At 36.9% G+C, this 16391-nt stretch overlaps 1 protein-coding gene across 1 annotated transcript in view; it reads right to left on the bottom strand.

The window, feature by feature from the left end:
- The window catches only part of CPS1 (carbamoyl-phosphate synthase 1), a 123680-nt gene that overhangs the window by 55143 nt on the left and 52146 nt on the right, over positions 1-16391 (bottom strand). Inside the window, exons 17-21 of the mRNA XM_032354679.1 lie at positions 15980-16124; positions 14251-14461; positions 12724-12922; positions 9156-9332; positions 5459-5577 (exon numbers count right to left, since the gene is read on the bottom strand). Coding sequence (XP_032210570.1) covers positions 5459-5577; positions 9156-9332; positions 12724-12922; positions 14251-14461; positions 15980-16124 — 851 coding nt within the window. The remainder of the gene's footprint in view (positions 1-5458; positions 5578-9155; positions 9333-12723; positions 12923-14250; positions 14462-15979; positions 16125-16391) is intronic.

The following is a 16391-nucleotide window of genomic DNA, read 5'->3' as shown; positions in this document are numbered from 1 at the left end:
AAAGCTATAGAATATTGGACAAAAGCAATTACTGGATAATTTGTACATTAATCCACAGTAAATTGAATTTATATGAACAATTAATAGAGAAATAGATCCAAATCTAAGCCCCCTATACTTACATAGTGGAAACTGTACAATGGTCATATCCCCTCTTTTTAAACCTCTAAATTGGACGACAACAGATTCATTTTGATATGTCAATCAGAAAGAGCCAAAGCACCCAAAACTCAAAATAAGGAAATAAAAAAATTAAAAAGACACAAGCAGAAGATAAGCAGATACTCAAACCTGGTAATTAGCACCTCATGGTTTTTTTTTTCTTGCCTGTTCATGTTGGGGTTTTTTTTTTAAGTATCATTATGATCTTTCAACCTAAAATTGCTAATCCAACTTGGTATTATAAATTAAAATGCTTGGAGTGTAATGTCCTGAAATAGTCCCTGCTCATAAACAAGCTTTATTACAGTTGGCTTCCTTCCTTCCTTGTAGCAGAAGGGGTTCAACTGAGAGATCCTTGTACCTGGGCTTGTCTATTAATTACTAACATAGTTGAAAACTTTATCATATGTGCTAGTTCGATGGTGATGGGACCGTCATGCTCTATTGACTACTGTTACTATACTGAAAGTGTCTATTATATGTAAACTTATTTCCCTCTGTTTAATTCATCTTGCCACACTCCTCAACATACATGTACAAATATATGTGTGAAGACATATACATATTCACATATATTTGTGTGTGTGTGTGTATACACATACACACATTTACATATAGCACAGGAGTGAAATTTCAAACATCCTGAGCTCTGGAGTCCTGCTCAGGTTTGATGTCACACCTGTCATTTATTAGTATGTGATAGCAAGGGAGTTGCTAAGTATCTCAGTGCCTCAGCTTACAACTATAAAATCAGGATAATTACTGATCTCCTTAGGTTGTGGTAAAAATTAAATGGACAGTGACTGATAAGTAGTCAATAAAGTTTCTGATTATTGTCTTACACTTGGAAGGCACTCAGAATTGTTTGATTGAATCAAAATCTGGTTTTCTCTATTAAAAGATATAATTTTAAATCTGTTCTTTTGTTACTTTAAGGAATCAGTTACATCAGGAGAACCTAGCTGATGAAGACATCTGACATTTGATTTATTTGATTTATGGTACTTGTACTTTTGCCCTTCAGGTCAGGTTTATTTGCATGACCTGAATTGAATCTATCTATATGCTAATGGAGGAAAGGATTACAGGTGAGGTTTTTGTACTTTTTAATAGATCAAAATAAGTATTTTTTTTCTTGTAATGAGTATTAATGAAAATGCTATATGGGAGTAGCATTATGTGTGAAAGAGTGTGGGGAAAATAGACATATTAAATGTGGATAGCTCAGTTGTGAAAGCCAATGGATAGAGCTTATGCAAACGTCCCAGCGCCACTAAAAACTCTGACTGAACTTTTCTTAAACTCCCTGCAAAGTGACCCAGTAACATGAAGTTAACAGGTTAAACACCTAAATCCCAGTGCATATGCATTACAGACATTGGAATCCTGTATGATACAACTCACATCACATTGAGTAAAGAGAAACTTTTCAAAACCTAAAGAAATTCACTGTAAAATATGTTATCACTCTAGGTCGATTAATGCTACTACACCAGCTTATAAATTTGGGGAACTTCCTAGAAACATCAACTTTCCTAGCATTCCCCTGGGCAACAATAAACAATTTAAGAGGAAAAGGAGAAAGTTCGTGAACTCAAGTGGGGAAGCTGTCTGAATAATGGCTATCACCTGAGTTGGTAAGAATGGCTATTGCTTTGGAAGTCTCCGGAGGGCTGCCCTTGCTCTGTTCGTGTACTGGAGATGGCAAACCGAGTTCTGATGGGAGCAAGCACTTGCAGCCTGGACACTGAGTTGATTATTCTAACACTGGTCTAAGGTCTCATCGCCCTGGAACTCGGCTGGGATTTCATATATTATCCTCAGCATAACACACGTTCATCTCCACCATTCAAGGAAAGGAATTTCTATAATTTTCACCTTTTCACGGACATGGAAAACTCAGTTATTCCCATAATGCCAACCTCATTACAAACATTGTTTTGTTTTCCCCATTTCAGCCTATGGACACTCACATATACTAAATACATGGATATATTCCATTTAGGAGTCAAATTCTGAACTTCATCTCAGATGACTGTATATAAATACAAATCATAGACTGACCATCAATCTGAATGATGTTCTCATCCTCTGCTAGTAAAGATGCTTATTGGATTTTAGAAGAATTTTAGTACGATTAACAACTGTAAAATAGAAATTTTTGTTCATTAGCATAATGGAGTGTTATTGATCTTCTGATAAGAATAGCATTTGTATTACTTGCTATCACAGCTTCTTTTAAAAAAATACATCTGGTATTAAAACAGGTGACAGTGCATCATCAAGAAAGTTAAGAAATAGCCTATTGTAAAATGCATAAGCAAATGCAAATTGTGTGACTCTAAAAAATAGTCTTTAAATGTATCTGCCCGAAATCACAAAATACTCTTCATTATAATAAGTAGCTTTTTCATTTTCAGAGGGAAATGAGGGAAAACCTTCTTAGGCATTCACGGTGTGCCAAGCGTCCTTTACATTTATATTGTTTAAGTTTCACAGTAAAACGATCAAGCAGACGTTAGCAGAAAGCATGTGAGGCCAGAGAAAGGAGGGGGCGGTCACGTGCAGTTCCACAGTGGGGCAAACTTCACACGGATCCATCGGACTAGCTCCAAAGCCTGTACTCTTTCCAACACACAAGAAAGGAACCAAGTGAAACTTAACCCACATCTGGCGTTCTATACTTCGTCCCTTCTTAAAGTTTCCCCTTTTCTCCCACCTGAGATTCCCCAGTGCCTGTTTTCCAGAGGACCTATCAGAAAAGTGCAAAGGGACCTCAGCACACTGGCTGCAGGGAGATGCCAAGGAGAGAGAATTTGGGGGCCATGTCAAATCACACCAAATAGTTACCTCCTGGGTCTACAAGGAAAGTCTGCCTTTCCAATGCTGGAACAGTTGAGATTTTGAAATAAAGTGAACCACAAATGTAAATGAAAAAGAACTGATCTTCATAAACTTTTTGCAAACTGGCAATGCGTAATTCAGCTATATAATGTCAATTGCTAATAGAGTTATTATTACTGTAGGAGTAGTATCTGCCTTGATGACTAAGCCTTCTTGGATATATGCAGAGGCTGAGAAAAAGCAGAAGACACCATAATCTAGGGTAATGGTGAAGATAACCAAAATAGGACAACAAAACTCAAGTCCTACACCCTTACACTCCATCAGCTACAATATCCATTCAATTTCGGACCTCTGTGTACCACACAATGACTGAGACAGGTAGCTTCAGTGGACACCTATTCTTTTTTTTCTCTTTCTTTCTTTAACTTATCTAACACTTCTAAATAACAATCATTTTCAAATTGCTGTGTGCATCTAGGATACTCCAAAAACAACAAAAATAAATAAAATTAAAAAACAAGAAGAATTAAACAGTAAAGTGTCATTCAGAAAATAGTGAGTTCAAGGTTTAGGTTTACCAACACCATGGATCACCTGTGGAGTCCTTAAGACAAAAGATGACTTTAAATATAATGTTTTAGACCATTCTAAATTATTAAAAGCTTTATATAAAAATTTTTAATGTTGATCATTATGGACAATAGAAAATATGTCTATTTACAAATGTGCTTATGCCAGAAAATGAAACCTAAAAACATTAAATTGTCAGCAAATATATGTAAGAGAATGTGGAAATCAAAAAGATAAGTGATCTGTAACAATAAGTGGGTCTAATCCTCCAAAGACATTTTTCACTCTCAATATACACTTATTTCCGCTTAGTTAGAATTTCAACCTGCTTTCTGGTTGCAACAAAAACTATTCAATTAAAACATAGAATGGATCCAAAAATCAGAATGTATATCAAGTGAAAATTTAAATCACAACAACAGCTGCTATTTTTCACCCCAGGTCTCTCCCACTGCTACAACCGTCACACTGTAAGTTTCTAGCACCCTCCTGTGGTTTAATTGGGGTGGTTTCCTAGGCATTTGAAATCAGTTGTCTGAAACTGGAAGCCGTAGAACAGACTATAATTCAACATGGAAGTTCTGCTGGCCTCGTAAACCAAAGAAAGGAAACCTCAAGTCAGCAAAATTCTAAGATGAATGTATAGGCTCAATTGTTAACGTATTTGCTGTCTAGTGTTCATTTTATGTGATCACTAGGAAGGATGACTTACAAGCAACCACAGCTAGTTTCATTTTTGGCAGATTGGAATCCCCCATTTTCAAAACCAAGCATTTGTTGTGGGCAACTGTTCAATAGATGAAAAGGAACCTCGTTTTGCTCAAAAAGAAAAGCAAGTGTTATTACTGCCCAGTTCGTGTGCATCTTGATTAGGTAAACACAGTGACTCAATCATATGCCACAGATGAAGGCTTTGAGAACTTTCCACTGTCTTCAACATTTTAAGTGATTAATATTTATACATTTACTCTAATCATTTGAGAATAACTTACCCCCCCCCAAAAAAAACCATTTCCTTCTCTCTAAACATATGCCTAGGCTTGTAATTGAGACCTTTTCCCAATAATTATGTATTTCCGAGCCTTCTTAAAGGCAGGAAGCTAAAGAGGATTATACTCTCTCTCTCCTGGATTGGTAAATGTTCCTCTTATCAAAGATCCATGATTAAAACCTATCTGTGATTTCATAAGCCTGAGGTGTCCCAACAAACGGTCTTCTCATGAAAAATAAAGAAGTAGATTTTAAAGCACTGATGTTATCAGAATATTCCGAACATGAAATGAAATTTTAAAAATAATTGGCCATGAAGGAGATAAAAATGTAAATTAGTGAGAGGTAAAGAATCTATTAACAGAACTTGAATGTGGCTTATTTGTATGCTGAACTAGAAGTCCCAATGTTAAAAATACCAAAGAAAAAAAAAAAATACCAGTAGAATGCAAGAGGAATACATTTGCTCATCAATAGACAGCAATATGTAGGTTGATATTAAGAGAAAAACCAACTTCAGAACTTAGAAATATTATAGAAAATAAGAATATTATTCATACATTACTGATTAATAACATTTTGATCTAGGTAATTTTTGGTAAGTTAAATAGCACATGAATTCATAGATTTTATAACTTCAAAATACTTAATAAAAATACCACAATGTTTGAGGGCAATGGTAGGGGTACAAGACTGTTAAAAAGACACCTTTCAAAAGGTAAACATTTAAAACTGCTATTTCTTGATGGCTACTGCTTACCAACCTTGGCACTACGAACTTCACTGAAGAATTTTGAATTGAAGAATTTTGGCTGAACGCTTGAGGGTAAGAGAAAGACAACAGCTGCACAGAAGGTATCTGGAGTGACTCAGAACAACACTGCCTTACCTGTTGAGCCCTTTCAGTGTCTTTTCCATGTTTAAAATGTCACGCATCTTATACAAAAACCACTTGTCAATGGATGTGAGCTTCATAATCTCCTCAAGGGACATGTTGTCTTCCAAGGCCTGCCAAAAGGAGAAGAGAGGCTTTCTTTGGCAAACATTTTATAAATGTCTTATTTGGTTGAAAACATATAGCAACCATTCCTCTCCATGTTATTCGGAGAGCTTGAGGCTATAGACTGAGAATGGAACCGATATTCTATCATTGATGTTCCTCCAATAAACCTACCAACGCTGCCAACTATATCCGCTAATGGCGTGCCGAGGAGGTGTGTTGAGTTAATCAGAGCAGTCTGTGCTCCGAAAAATCCCCCTGACAGCCTCTGCTTCCCTGCTTTTCATATAACCATGTTGCTAATTATATCCTAAATTTGGTACATCTCTTTGGAATTAAAGAGAATCTCTTGAAACTACAGTTAAGTCAAGTTGGTAGGAAAATCTAGAATCAATATGATGATCATTTAACTTGTATTTTAGAAAATTACCCTTTGGCAAATACCATAGTTTTATTACCTCATTCCACGCTCACACAAACCAGTCAGTGAAAATTTATGGATCAAATCTGGCTTACTGTTATTTCTTTAGAATATTTCCTCAGAGAGGACTTCAAACAAAAAATTATTTTGAATCAGTTACTATGACTTTTGTGCTAAGACAGGCATTTTACAAAATCCTAATATATTCCAAAACAGTGTAGCAATAACTTCTGTTCTGATAGGCAGCTCAGCTTTTTCCACAAGCTTACTTTAGCAATTTCTCAGAAGTAAAATTACAACGATGGGTCATTAAGCTGAGTAGAAAAGGCAATGGAAAGAAGAGATAAACGCTCAAAACCCAAACCCTGATATTCAAAAGGTATTCACTCTTCTTCTTTACTATTTTTAGATGTATGTTTATACTCAATGAAAATTAATAATCAGATAATACTCCAAAACCACATATTCTAGAAATGGCACACTCTATTTTAAAATCCCATTAAGAAATTTATGTAACTAGTAATTCTGCTGTTATATTTCAACTCGAGGAGCTTAATTTTCTTTAAACTTGCACTGATTTCTAGCACCAGAGAGACAATGATCATAAGTGTTGAGAGACAGCTCAGCTCATAATTCTGTCAACTAGCGTAAGACGACACCTAATGGGAATACTCAAAGTCTTGCTCATTTTATAATTCTATTCATTTTTGTTGTTGTTGTTTAGTTCTCCCTGTATATTGCCAGTATTCTGTCTCATTTTCCAAGTGATTAAAGGTGCAATTAGCTGTTGGCCATCAACACTATGAGGGGGATAGAACCTTAAGGCAGTGACACTTTTTGACAGAGCAGAGGAAGTTTTCACATGATCACACACTCTCAAGACCTCACGGTTGTCAGAGGGCCTAGAATCTTGGATTCATTTCACCACGAGGAAGGACAACTACAGTCACACCCCCGGAGTCTAACTGAAAGCCAGGTCCTCCCCGTCTTACGAACTCGTCTTCAAGCACCCCAGCTTTGCCACGTCACACAGCTACAATGAAGTTCATAATGATCCCGAACAAGTTTGAGGTTCCTTTAATGTTTCCCAAATCAAAAATAATGCCCTGTATTCTCCCCAGATCGAAAGAGGTGATGATCCAGTCATCCTGAAATAAGACTGCAGCAAAGATCAGGCCTCAGAGCAACTTGCCCTTTTGTAAGGACCATGAAAGCGAGGGAAGATTTACTCACGCCTTTCATTCATTTTCCCCTTCAGCCCTCCACCGTCCTCACTCTTTTTGTCAAAATCACCAAGTTCCTGGTTGCTGGGGCAATGAACAGTAATGATGACCTCTAACAAACGGAAATCAGTTCCTTCTGCCGGCACGCTGGCAGACAGTAATTTATACCTCAGACCCTGCACTTCTTGCTTCTACGGAGGGTGCTCTGTGCGAGAAAGGACCTCCACACATTTCCCCTGAAATCTCATCCTTTATAAGTCTGTTAGAAAAGAATGAGAGATTTGCTTGAGCTTTTACAGCCTTGCCGGGAACTTGGAAATACTTCCCTTTTTCATCCCCCTCAAAATGGCAGAAATACGATTACTAGACTTAAGGAAAAAAATCCATTTACTGCCCCTTGTCTGGAAAGAAAAAAATCATATGTATATGAATCTGGTGGAATGCTTTTTTTTTTTTTTTTTTTTTTTTTTTTAACAAAAGACTGAAATAAGAACCATAAAGAAGGTAAGAAGCTCTCTGGAATAAGCACTCGCCGTGGCTATCACCCACCCCCACCGAAAAATGTTAATTCTCTATTACCATGGAACTCAAGATGGAGAAATGTCCATCAAAAGACACTAGCCTCTGCCAGAATTTCAATGGAACTTAATATTCTGCATTCAGAAACCATAAAGGTGAGGAGAGTATACATTATAGGCAACGAAGGAAACATTCCCTCCCCTTCTCCTCTCTCAGCAGGACTCGGTATATGGACCTGGAAGTTGCAGTGAGTTCAAAACCATTCACAGCATTTTGCTGTTGCTACAAAGGCAAATTACAAAGACAGATTTCCTCTTTAAAGACAAAATGCCTATTTTCATCAACTCGTCCCACACGCACACACGCATGTATAAAATGGTCAGCGGGGCTTTGTAGCTCCAGGGTGGTTTGATACTGTTGGAGGATTAATGCCTAAGCTTCCTTAAATGTCAAAAAGCCATTCAGGGATTTCTGACCAGACAGGTCCCAGCTGCCCAAGTCACCTTTTATAAAATCAGATGAGCTGAAACTTCAAAACCCTACGCATAGTAAACATGAAGGGAGATTAATATGGCATTTAATTTGCATAAAAGGGAACTAGGGGGTGGAAGTGAGAACTGTGGGGCTTTTTTGTTCTAAAAAGAAGACCGATAAAATAATTACACAAAAAAGCCTAGAATCACTGAAGATCTTTACAGTCATTGTTTTCTAAACACAGAAAATGATGCAAATAAAGATTATTCTAAAGTCTGAGGTAGCATGTACTAAATGATACTGTTTTATGCATCTTCCTTTCTAAAATACAATTTTATACATTTTCAAGGAACAAGTAATCCAAGGGATAAGAAATGGCAGATCAATACAATCAGACCTACTTAAGAGTATTGATAAGATATATTCTAAAAGGAAGGAACATTTTATCTATATGATCATCCTTTAAACAGGCAATGTGTTCTTCAGGCCAGGTTCAAACCAAATTTTTAAAGGAGGGGGTAATATTTTATTAATTATAGAATAATCTGAAAAAAGCCACAGAAGTCTTCAGTATAATGCTAGTGAAGAAAATTATATTTTTCCCCCAAATCCCTGAATTCAGAACCATTTTATGTTTCAGTTTTACTTTAAAGTCCAGGTTGTCGAGGTGCCTGGGTGGCTCAGCTGGTTAAGCGTCTGCCTTCAGCTCAGGTCACGATCCCGGAGTCCCGGGACCTAACCCCACATCACATTCCCCCCGCTGCTCTGCGGGGTCCTGCTTCTCCCTCTCCTCCCCACTCATGCTCTCTCTTGCTATCTCTGTCTCTGTCTCTGTCTCTCTCAAATAAATAAAATCCTTAAAAAAAAAAATCAAATAAAAAAAAAATAAAGTCCAGGTTGGCTATATTCTGAAGGAAACAGTCGCTCTGGGCCCCTTATCACACATTACCTTAGCGATGGCATAGATACGGGTGCTGGATGGTTCCGCAAGCTCTCTTCTGAGATCTAGGTTGGCTGGCCATTCTTTGTTCATTGGGAGACGGGAAGTGAAGCCATCTATAGATGGGTGGCACATTCTTAAGGCTTTCTGGAAACTTTCCTCAAAGGTGCGGCCAATAGCCATGACCTGTAATGCACATTTAAGAACATGTATTTTTAAAAAGAGCTTATATATTTTGAATCTGAAACAGAAGTAGAAATGGATGTTCTTCAGAAAAGAAGTAGGAACAAAACATATAAGATTATTACTGAAATTTAGGTGTTATTATTGTTACTTTTCTTTCTCTCTCCTTTTCTCCATGGTTTTGATAGAGTGGGTCTTTAACAATCTTAGGTCAGTCTTCTGCCACACCAGGAATTTAGCTTTATTTACTGGGACTGTTGAGGAAATTGCCTGCACCTGCTCTGAATCATAATATTAAACTAAGGAATACATGGAAAGAGCATATGGACACTTTCTTAATAAAATCTTGCTTTTATGCAAATGTTCTTTAAAACAGAAAACAAATAAAGAGAAGTCAGACATATATTAACACAAAAACAGAACTATTTCCAGATGGGTTATCAGTCACAATCCAAGACAGGTTGGCTTTCTTTATAACTAAGCATTAATAAAACCTTCAGAATTATAATGAATACTGACAGATTCAGATCTTGAATGTAGGCGGAGTCTAAACTCCCCAGGACAAATTCGATGTGTTTTCCCACCATCTTTACATCTGATTGTACACGAATCAATTAGGAAGACCATGTGGTGATTTCATTTGGACAAGTTACAACTCAGAACTAAACTTAAATTGCCTTCAAGCCTAACCAGTTATTTTCAGTGGCTAAACACTGTCTTTGAATCTTTCCATGGAATAATAGATTGCTATGCATTTTTGGTCTCCAACTTAAAATAATAACAGTGACAATGTTGCCTTCAGTAAACTTCCAAGATTCCTCAAATAGACCCAGGTTCCCATTCGTGTCGGTTTGATAAAACTTCATGTCAACTGTGGGACAAGATATATATTCAAAGATAGCTAAAGCCAAACAGATAACATTTCACGCTACTGCCAATTTAATTAGAAGTAAGGAAGATTTTCAAGTACCGAGGTAAATAAAATATTAGTCCAATTCAGATAAGCAACTTGCGAGGCATAGGGGTATTTGAAGGGGTACACAACATGGTCCTAATACTTTCTAGCCTAAGCCTGAGAGAGACTACCAGGAATGAAATATTTTACAGTCCTATCAAATGAGGAAAATATTTCTGGAATATTTAATACAGTTTATAAATATTACATATTTAAAAGTTGGCCATAAAGTAATGGGTTCTATAAGTAACTTACCATAAATAATTATTTGTAAGTATACTGTACATAATGGTATGTAAAATATGGTCAATGAAAGAAAAATTAACATACCTATATAATAATAAAGGAGTACATAACTGTATTTGCTCAAAGTTTGTGCTTTTTAATGTTTTATATTATTAAAATTCATCTTCATTAAGTAAAAATTTCACCATTTTTCATTGGAATAACTGACATGGCCCTAACTCTATTCCCTGACCCTATTCCTCTCCATTATCAGAGTACCTGTATGTAAATACTGTATCTTAACTTTCACCACAGTTGAATTCATATTACATTTGGTTCTATTTATATATTCTGAACTTACCAACTGCAGGTAACACATAACAAATATCTACACCTTATTCTGCATCTTGCATGGAAATGCTTCCTAACTTGAGTTGAATTAAATGTATGATGGGAAATATTCACGGACAACAAATGTCCCTTAAATGTCCCTTAAATGAAAACATTACAGGAATTATCTCATATTCCTTGGCCTATAAATTTTACTGTAAGCAATGTGAAAAAGGGATACTTCCTACAAAATAAACTAAGTAACAGTTGTTTATTTGGCAGAAAAGCTACCAACAAAACTTTTCATGGCATTTGAGTTTTAATTCTATTGTGCACCATGAAGCATGAGAGGAAAAATAAGATTTAAAGCAGCTAGGAAGGACTACTGGGTTTTTTTTTGTTTTTTTTGTTTTTTTACACAACTAGTAGGGCATTTTAATTTAAAAGGTCAAATTTTCTTTATCTGTCATTACTTTAAAATCTTGCATTGATATCCTGGAAAGTAAGGAGACCAAAATAATAATAATGGTCCCTTGCATGCATGAATATGATTGAGCAGTAAAATGTCTTTTTTTTTTCTCTTTTCTCCTGCATTGCTGATGGATTTAAGCTGCACTTCCTGTGATTGATGGTGCGTATTTCTGCAATGGCTAGTCTGAGGGTAGGTAATAAGCTGTAATATAGGGCAAATAAAGGCCAATATAGAAAAATAGGTCATAAGTAGTTCTTTGCTCTGTAGTCTAACCAGTTTAGATATCTAGACATAGACGAAGAGCTCCTATGTTGACCATATAAAGACAAAGATGAGATAAAATAAAATAGATGATAGGTCAATACATTGATAGAGATTGAGATTCATGCATACTGCTGATAATAAAAAGTTCTACCCATAAACAATGACAACAATACTAATGAAATACATTTACTGGAGATTCATTATGAATCTACCTTAAAAGATATTACTAAAAATTTACATGTATTAATCCTAAACCTTATAAGAACCCCCCAAGATATGTGTTATCATTTTCCAGTTTTCGGATGGAAAACCTGAGGACCAGTGTCTCCCACGAGTGTCTGTAACTGGTAAGTGGCAACACCAAGAATAAAACCCAAGCTCATTTGGTTCCAAGGCTCATGCTCTCTCCAAGCTGACTAGATGCAAGCAGAAACAAAGCCCTTGGTTGGGGAGGGAAGAGAGTAACTGTCAGAGACTGGGGGTCTCCATCCCTTTCTTTCATCTTATACCGAGGAGCGCTCCATCTTTGAAGATGGATTAATCAAAAGCTAATTTTAATTTCAAATACCATAAAAAGGGAAATTATGAAAAGTCTAAAGCCCCTAAAAGCTTAGACCATTTCAATATAATCAAAGAGGACTTCATATCCCAATTTTAAACTTTACAGCTAGATGTGACATGGATCTTCTAGTCCAGCCCCTTCTTTTTAGACATGTAGAAAGTGAGGTCTAAGGAGGGCAAAGCCACAGTGTGTGTGAACAGATTAAAATTAAATTCTTAACCTCAGTGCAGTGGACTTTTTGGTATGCCACTTTATATCATGTTATTTTCTAGATTTGATTATAAAACACATTATAGCTCAATTATTTATGAAAATACGTTTTTCGTATGTGTAAATATATTATACACCCACATATAAAGCCTCTCCTTTTAATTAGAAGCTTTTAAGATCCATTAAGTGGTCATGTAACAAATACCTTATGTTAGTAGTCAGAGAGATGTTGAAACACCATGGAGGAAATGAAATTCCCATATATCCTCTAATCAGGAACCCAGTATCCAGGAAACCTGAAGACTTTCAAGGATATTAAATATTTGACAAAATAGCTGAGAATAAGAATAAATAGAGGAGTAAACCAAAGACTCACCTCTCCCACACTTTTCATAGAGCTACCAATTCGGCTAGATGTTCCATGAAAACGATCAAGATCCCAGCGAGGAATCTTAGTAACCATATAATCCAGGCTAGGTTCAAAGCAGGCTGATGTTTTCCCTGATACAACATTCTTGATTTCTGGAAGTGGGATTCCTAGGGCAATCTTTGCAGCAATAAATGCCAGTGGGTAGCTATAAAAGAGGAGATTTTTTTTTTCTTTCAGCAATGAGCATTAAAAGCAGCCCAAGACATAAATTGGTCTTAGAAATTCTGGTGTTATTCCACATCAGTATGTAAAACACATCTGGTTCTCTCTTCTGTATGAAGACTTAATAGCCACTTATAAAATAGTGTGAGTCATGATAAAGTAGAGAGGCACGGATCACAAAAGAATTCACTCTCTATGCCTGACATTCAGGGCAACAGCTGACAACCTTCACCTCTTTAATCCAAAATCAATGACTTCCTTGATAAGGTGCTCACTTTTGTAGAGCCTCGGCTAAGATAAGAATCTGCAAAATATTATTTTGAAAAGATATATAGATGTCTGCACCTAGGAAGACAGGAAGAGTTAGCTGGTATTATGGGGTATGCAATGGTCAGAAAATGTAGTCATTGCAAGCTAAGGTCCTTGCTTTGTCTCCAAATTATTTCTGAGCTTGGGACTCCTTACAAAACTAACATTGTAGTAACTTAACTAGATAGTTTTGATAATTATATTTGAGGAAATAATTCAAAGAACTGTAGGATTACATATGATTCTTTAATATATCTCTTCCATCTGACAGATGAGGAAATTGATAGAGACAATAAATGATGTGTCCAAAGTCAATAGGAGAATTGGAAGGAGAACACAGGTCTCCTGACTCTTGCTCAAGGCAACACTGCACTGGCACTCCACGCAGCACTGTGGAGCCATATTAAGCAAAAATGCCATGAAATTTAAATGCCATGTGCTAAGTATATTAATAGAAAAAAGTACTAGTTAATGTTCCCTCCAATTATGCTCACTGGCAGTTTTTAAATGGGTAGCAAATTCATTTATTTGGTTGCAATATTTATCTATAGAAAAACCCTACAGTGTTTGGTCCTGTGGAGTTTGGCTAAAATAAAACAATTTATTGAATGTTTGAATCAAGTAAACTATACTAGTTGCCTACCATGTACTAAACACCTGAAGAAACCAGTTGAGGACTAAAATTGAGAATTAATTCTCACTTTTTAACAATATCTGCAAAGTGCAATTAGGAAGCAGATTTTTTGCAGCCTGCTTTGACCACCCAGATTTTGATTAGTTTATGATTAGCCAGCAAACAAAGCCAGCTAGCAATATCATTTGCCTCAATCTGGCAGCAAGCTCATTAATAAGCATGTCCTTAGGGTCCTAAATGATTTGCAGCCAGCATACAGAAACGGGGACTGTAGCTTGTAAATGCAGCTCAGTCTTCCACTAGCTGTCAGTTTTCCAAAACTATCTGTGAAGAATCTGCAAACACATGGTCAATCATTCTGATCTTACCCAGTGGCCTTTGAGGCCAGGGCAGAGCTTCGGGACAATCTGGCATTCACTTCAATGATGCAGTATTCCATTGAGGTAGGATGCAGGGCAAACTGAATGTTGCATTCACCCACAATGCCCAGGTGGCGAACAACATTGATTGAAGTACGTCTCAACATCTGAAACTCTGCATTGGAGAGGGTCTGGGCAGGGGCCACGACAACTGAATCACCTGTACATCGAGCAACACTTGTTATTTGGTACCATATCTGAATAACTAACTTTAGTGACTTAAATCTATTTGTGTGATACAAGACACAGATTAGTCTAAAGGACTGTTGGGAAAATTACTGTCTCGATGGGGTACATAAAAGGCACAGCAGATACTCTCCCCTCTGATTCTTGTTTTGCCTGTATTACTCTGAAATATTATTGACAGAAACCCCTCTAACCTCTCCCAAGTTCATCTAGACATCAAGGCCTCAGTCATCTACTGACCAGATTGACATTAACTTCTTCAATCTTCAATCACACTCTTCATCTCAAAATCTCTCTCTCTCTCTCTCTCAAGTTCTCCCTTCTGTAAATGATCATCTTCTCTTCACTCAGACTGGCTCATCCCTCAGTTTTCCACATCTCATCCCTTTCCATTGTCTCACCCCTCTCGAATCATAGCCCTTGTATATTCAATCTCTTAGTCTTTAGCCACCATCCCTCCTGCCCACAAACATGCTCAGATTTCCTGCCCCCCACACCGCCAATCAGAAGAACATCTCTTTATTCTTCACCTGACTAAACTTCTTGAAAGTTTCCCAATTCTGTGTATCCCTCATTGCCATAGAGTTCTTTTCAATATGGCTCCCATAAACAACTTTGCATTGAAACTGTCCTCTTGAAGGCCCAAAAACCCACATTAAATTCCTAATTCTTGACATTTCACATTTGATAAAGCCAAAACCAAAGCTCTTTTGTGAAATATTCTCTTGCGTTGGATTACTAGTGTACTACCCTGGTTTTCTTCCTACCACTCCCTTCCTTCTCTTCCACACTAACCCTTCCTCTTACTCATGCCCTGTAAATCTAAACAGGTCCCAAGTTCAGCCCTTGACCCTACTGTCTTTCTTTCTATGTCTATGCCCTTGAATACTTAGTCTATGCCTCCAGCTTCAGTTATGGCCTTCACACCAATGACTCCCATGACTTTTATCAACTTCTTTATTTGTATCCCCATTTCTTGAATTCCAGCTCCATATTATCAACCCTCTTCTTGAGAATTCCACGCATGCCTCAAAGTTAGCATTTCTATATCCTAAGTCTTCCCTTTTGCCCTCTCATCTAACTAGTTCCTCTTCCTAAAAAACTTATTTCTCCTATTTCTATTACTTGTGGCTATTTGTTTTTATTCACCTGGTAACTAATATCTTCATCTGATTTAAGCCTTCTTATCCTCATTTTTTACTTTTCAACAGCAAGTCTTACAGATTTTACCACCACTACATTCCTTACATATAACTTCTTCCTCAAATGAAATCAGGATAATACCTGCCTTACTTCATAGGGTTTTTGAGAAGATCAAAATTAATGTGAGGTTATTTTTGGTACTAAGAAATACGATTTTGTGTAAAATTTTATCACTAGTCTGTCAGCTAAGAACAGTAATTTAAAGAAAAGACCTTAATAAAGACATCTGTGGGTCATCAGAAGCATGAACTGAAGGCATTACTGTAATTCCTTAAGATTCTTTGCCTACCTGTATGAACACCCATGGCATCGACATTTTCCATGTTACAGACAGTGACACAATTATCATCAGCGTCTCGGACCACTTCATATTCTATTTCTTTCCAACCTGTCACTGACTTCTCCACCAGAATCTGGTTGGTCATTGCAAAGGCCTAGAAATTGGTGACAAAAGACACCATAGAGTCAGAAAAGGCACTGGTTTAGACATGGATAGTTGGCAAAATGCCCTGGCCTAAATCCTGGTCAGCATCGAAGTCTGAAGCCTCGTCTCCGTCCTCCTCCATGCTCCAGAAGGCACAATGTGTCAGAAAATCAGTGAGGTACTAGGAATAGCATCCTGCAGTGAATACGCTTGATTTACATTATTGAAGCTTGCCATTCAAAGTGCTGATATGACATTAAATCAAACTAATTTAGGA

Source organism: Mustela erminea, chromosome 8, assembly GCF_009829155.1.
Source record: "Mustela erminea isolate mMusErm1 chromosome 8, mMusErm1.Pri, whole genome shotgun sequence".
Taxonomy (NCBI): Eukaryota; Metazoa; Chordata; class Mammalia; order Carnivora; family Mustelidae; genus Mustela; species Mustela erminea.
Note: the sequence above shows the minus strand (reverse complement) of the source record. Positions and strands in the feature narration are given on the sequence as shown.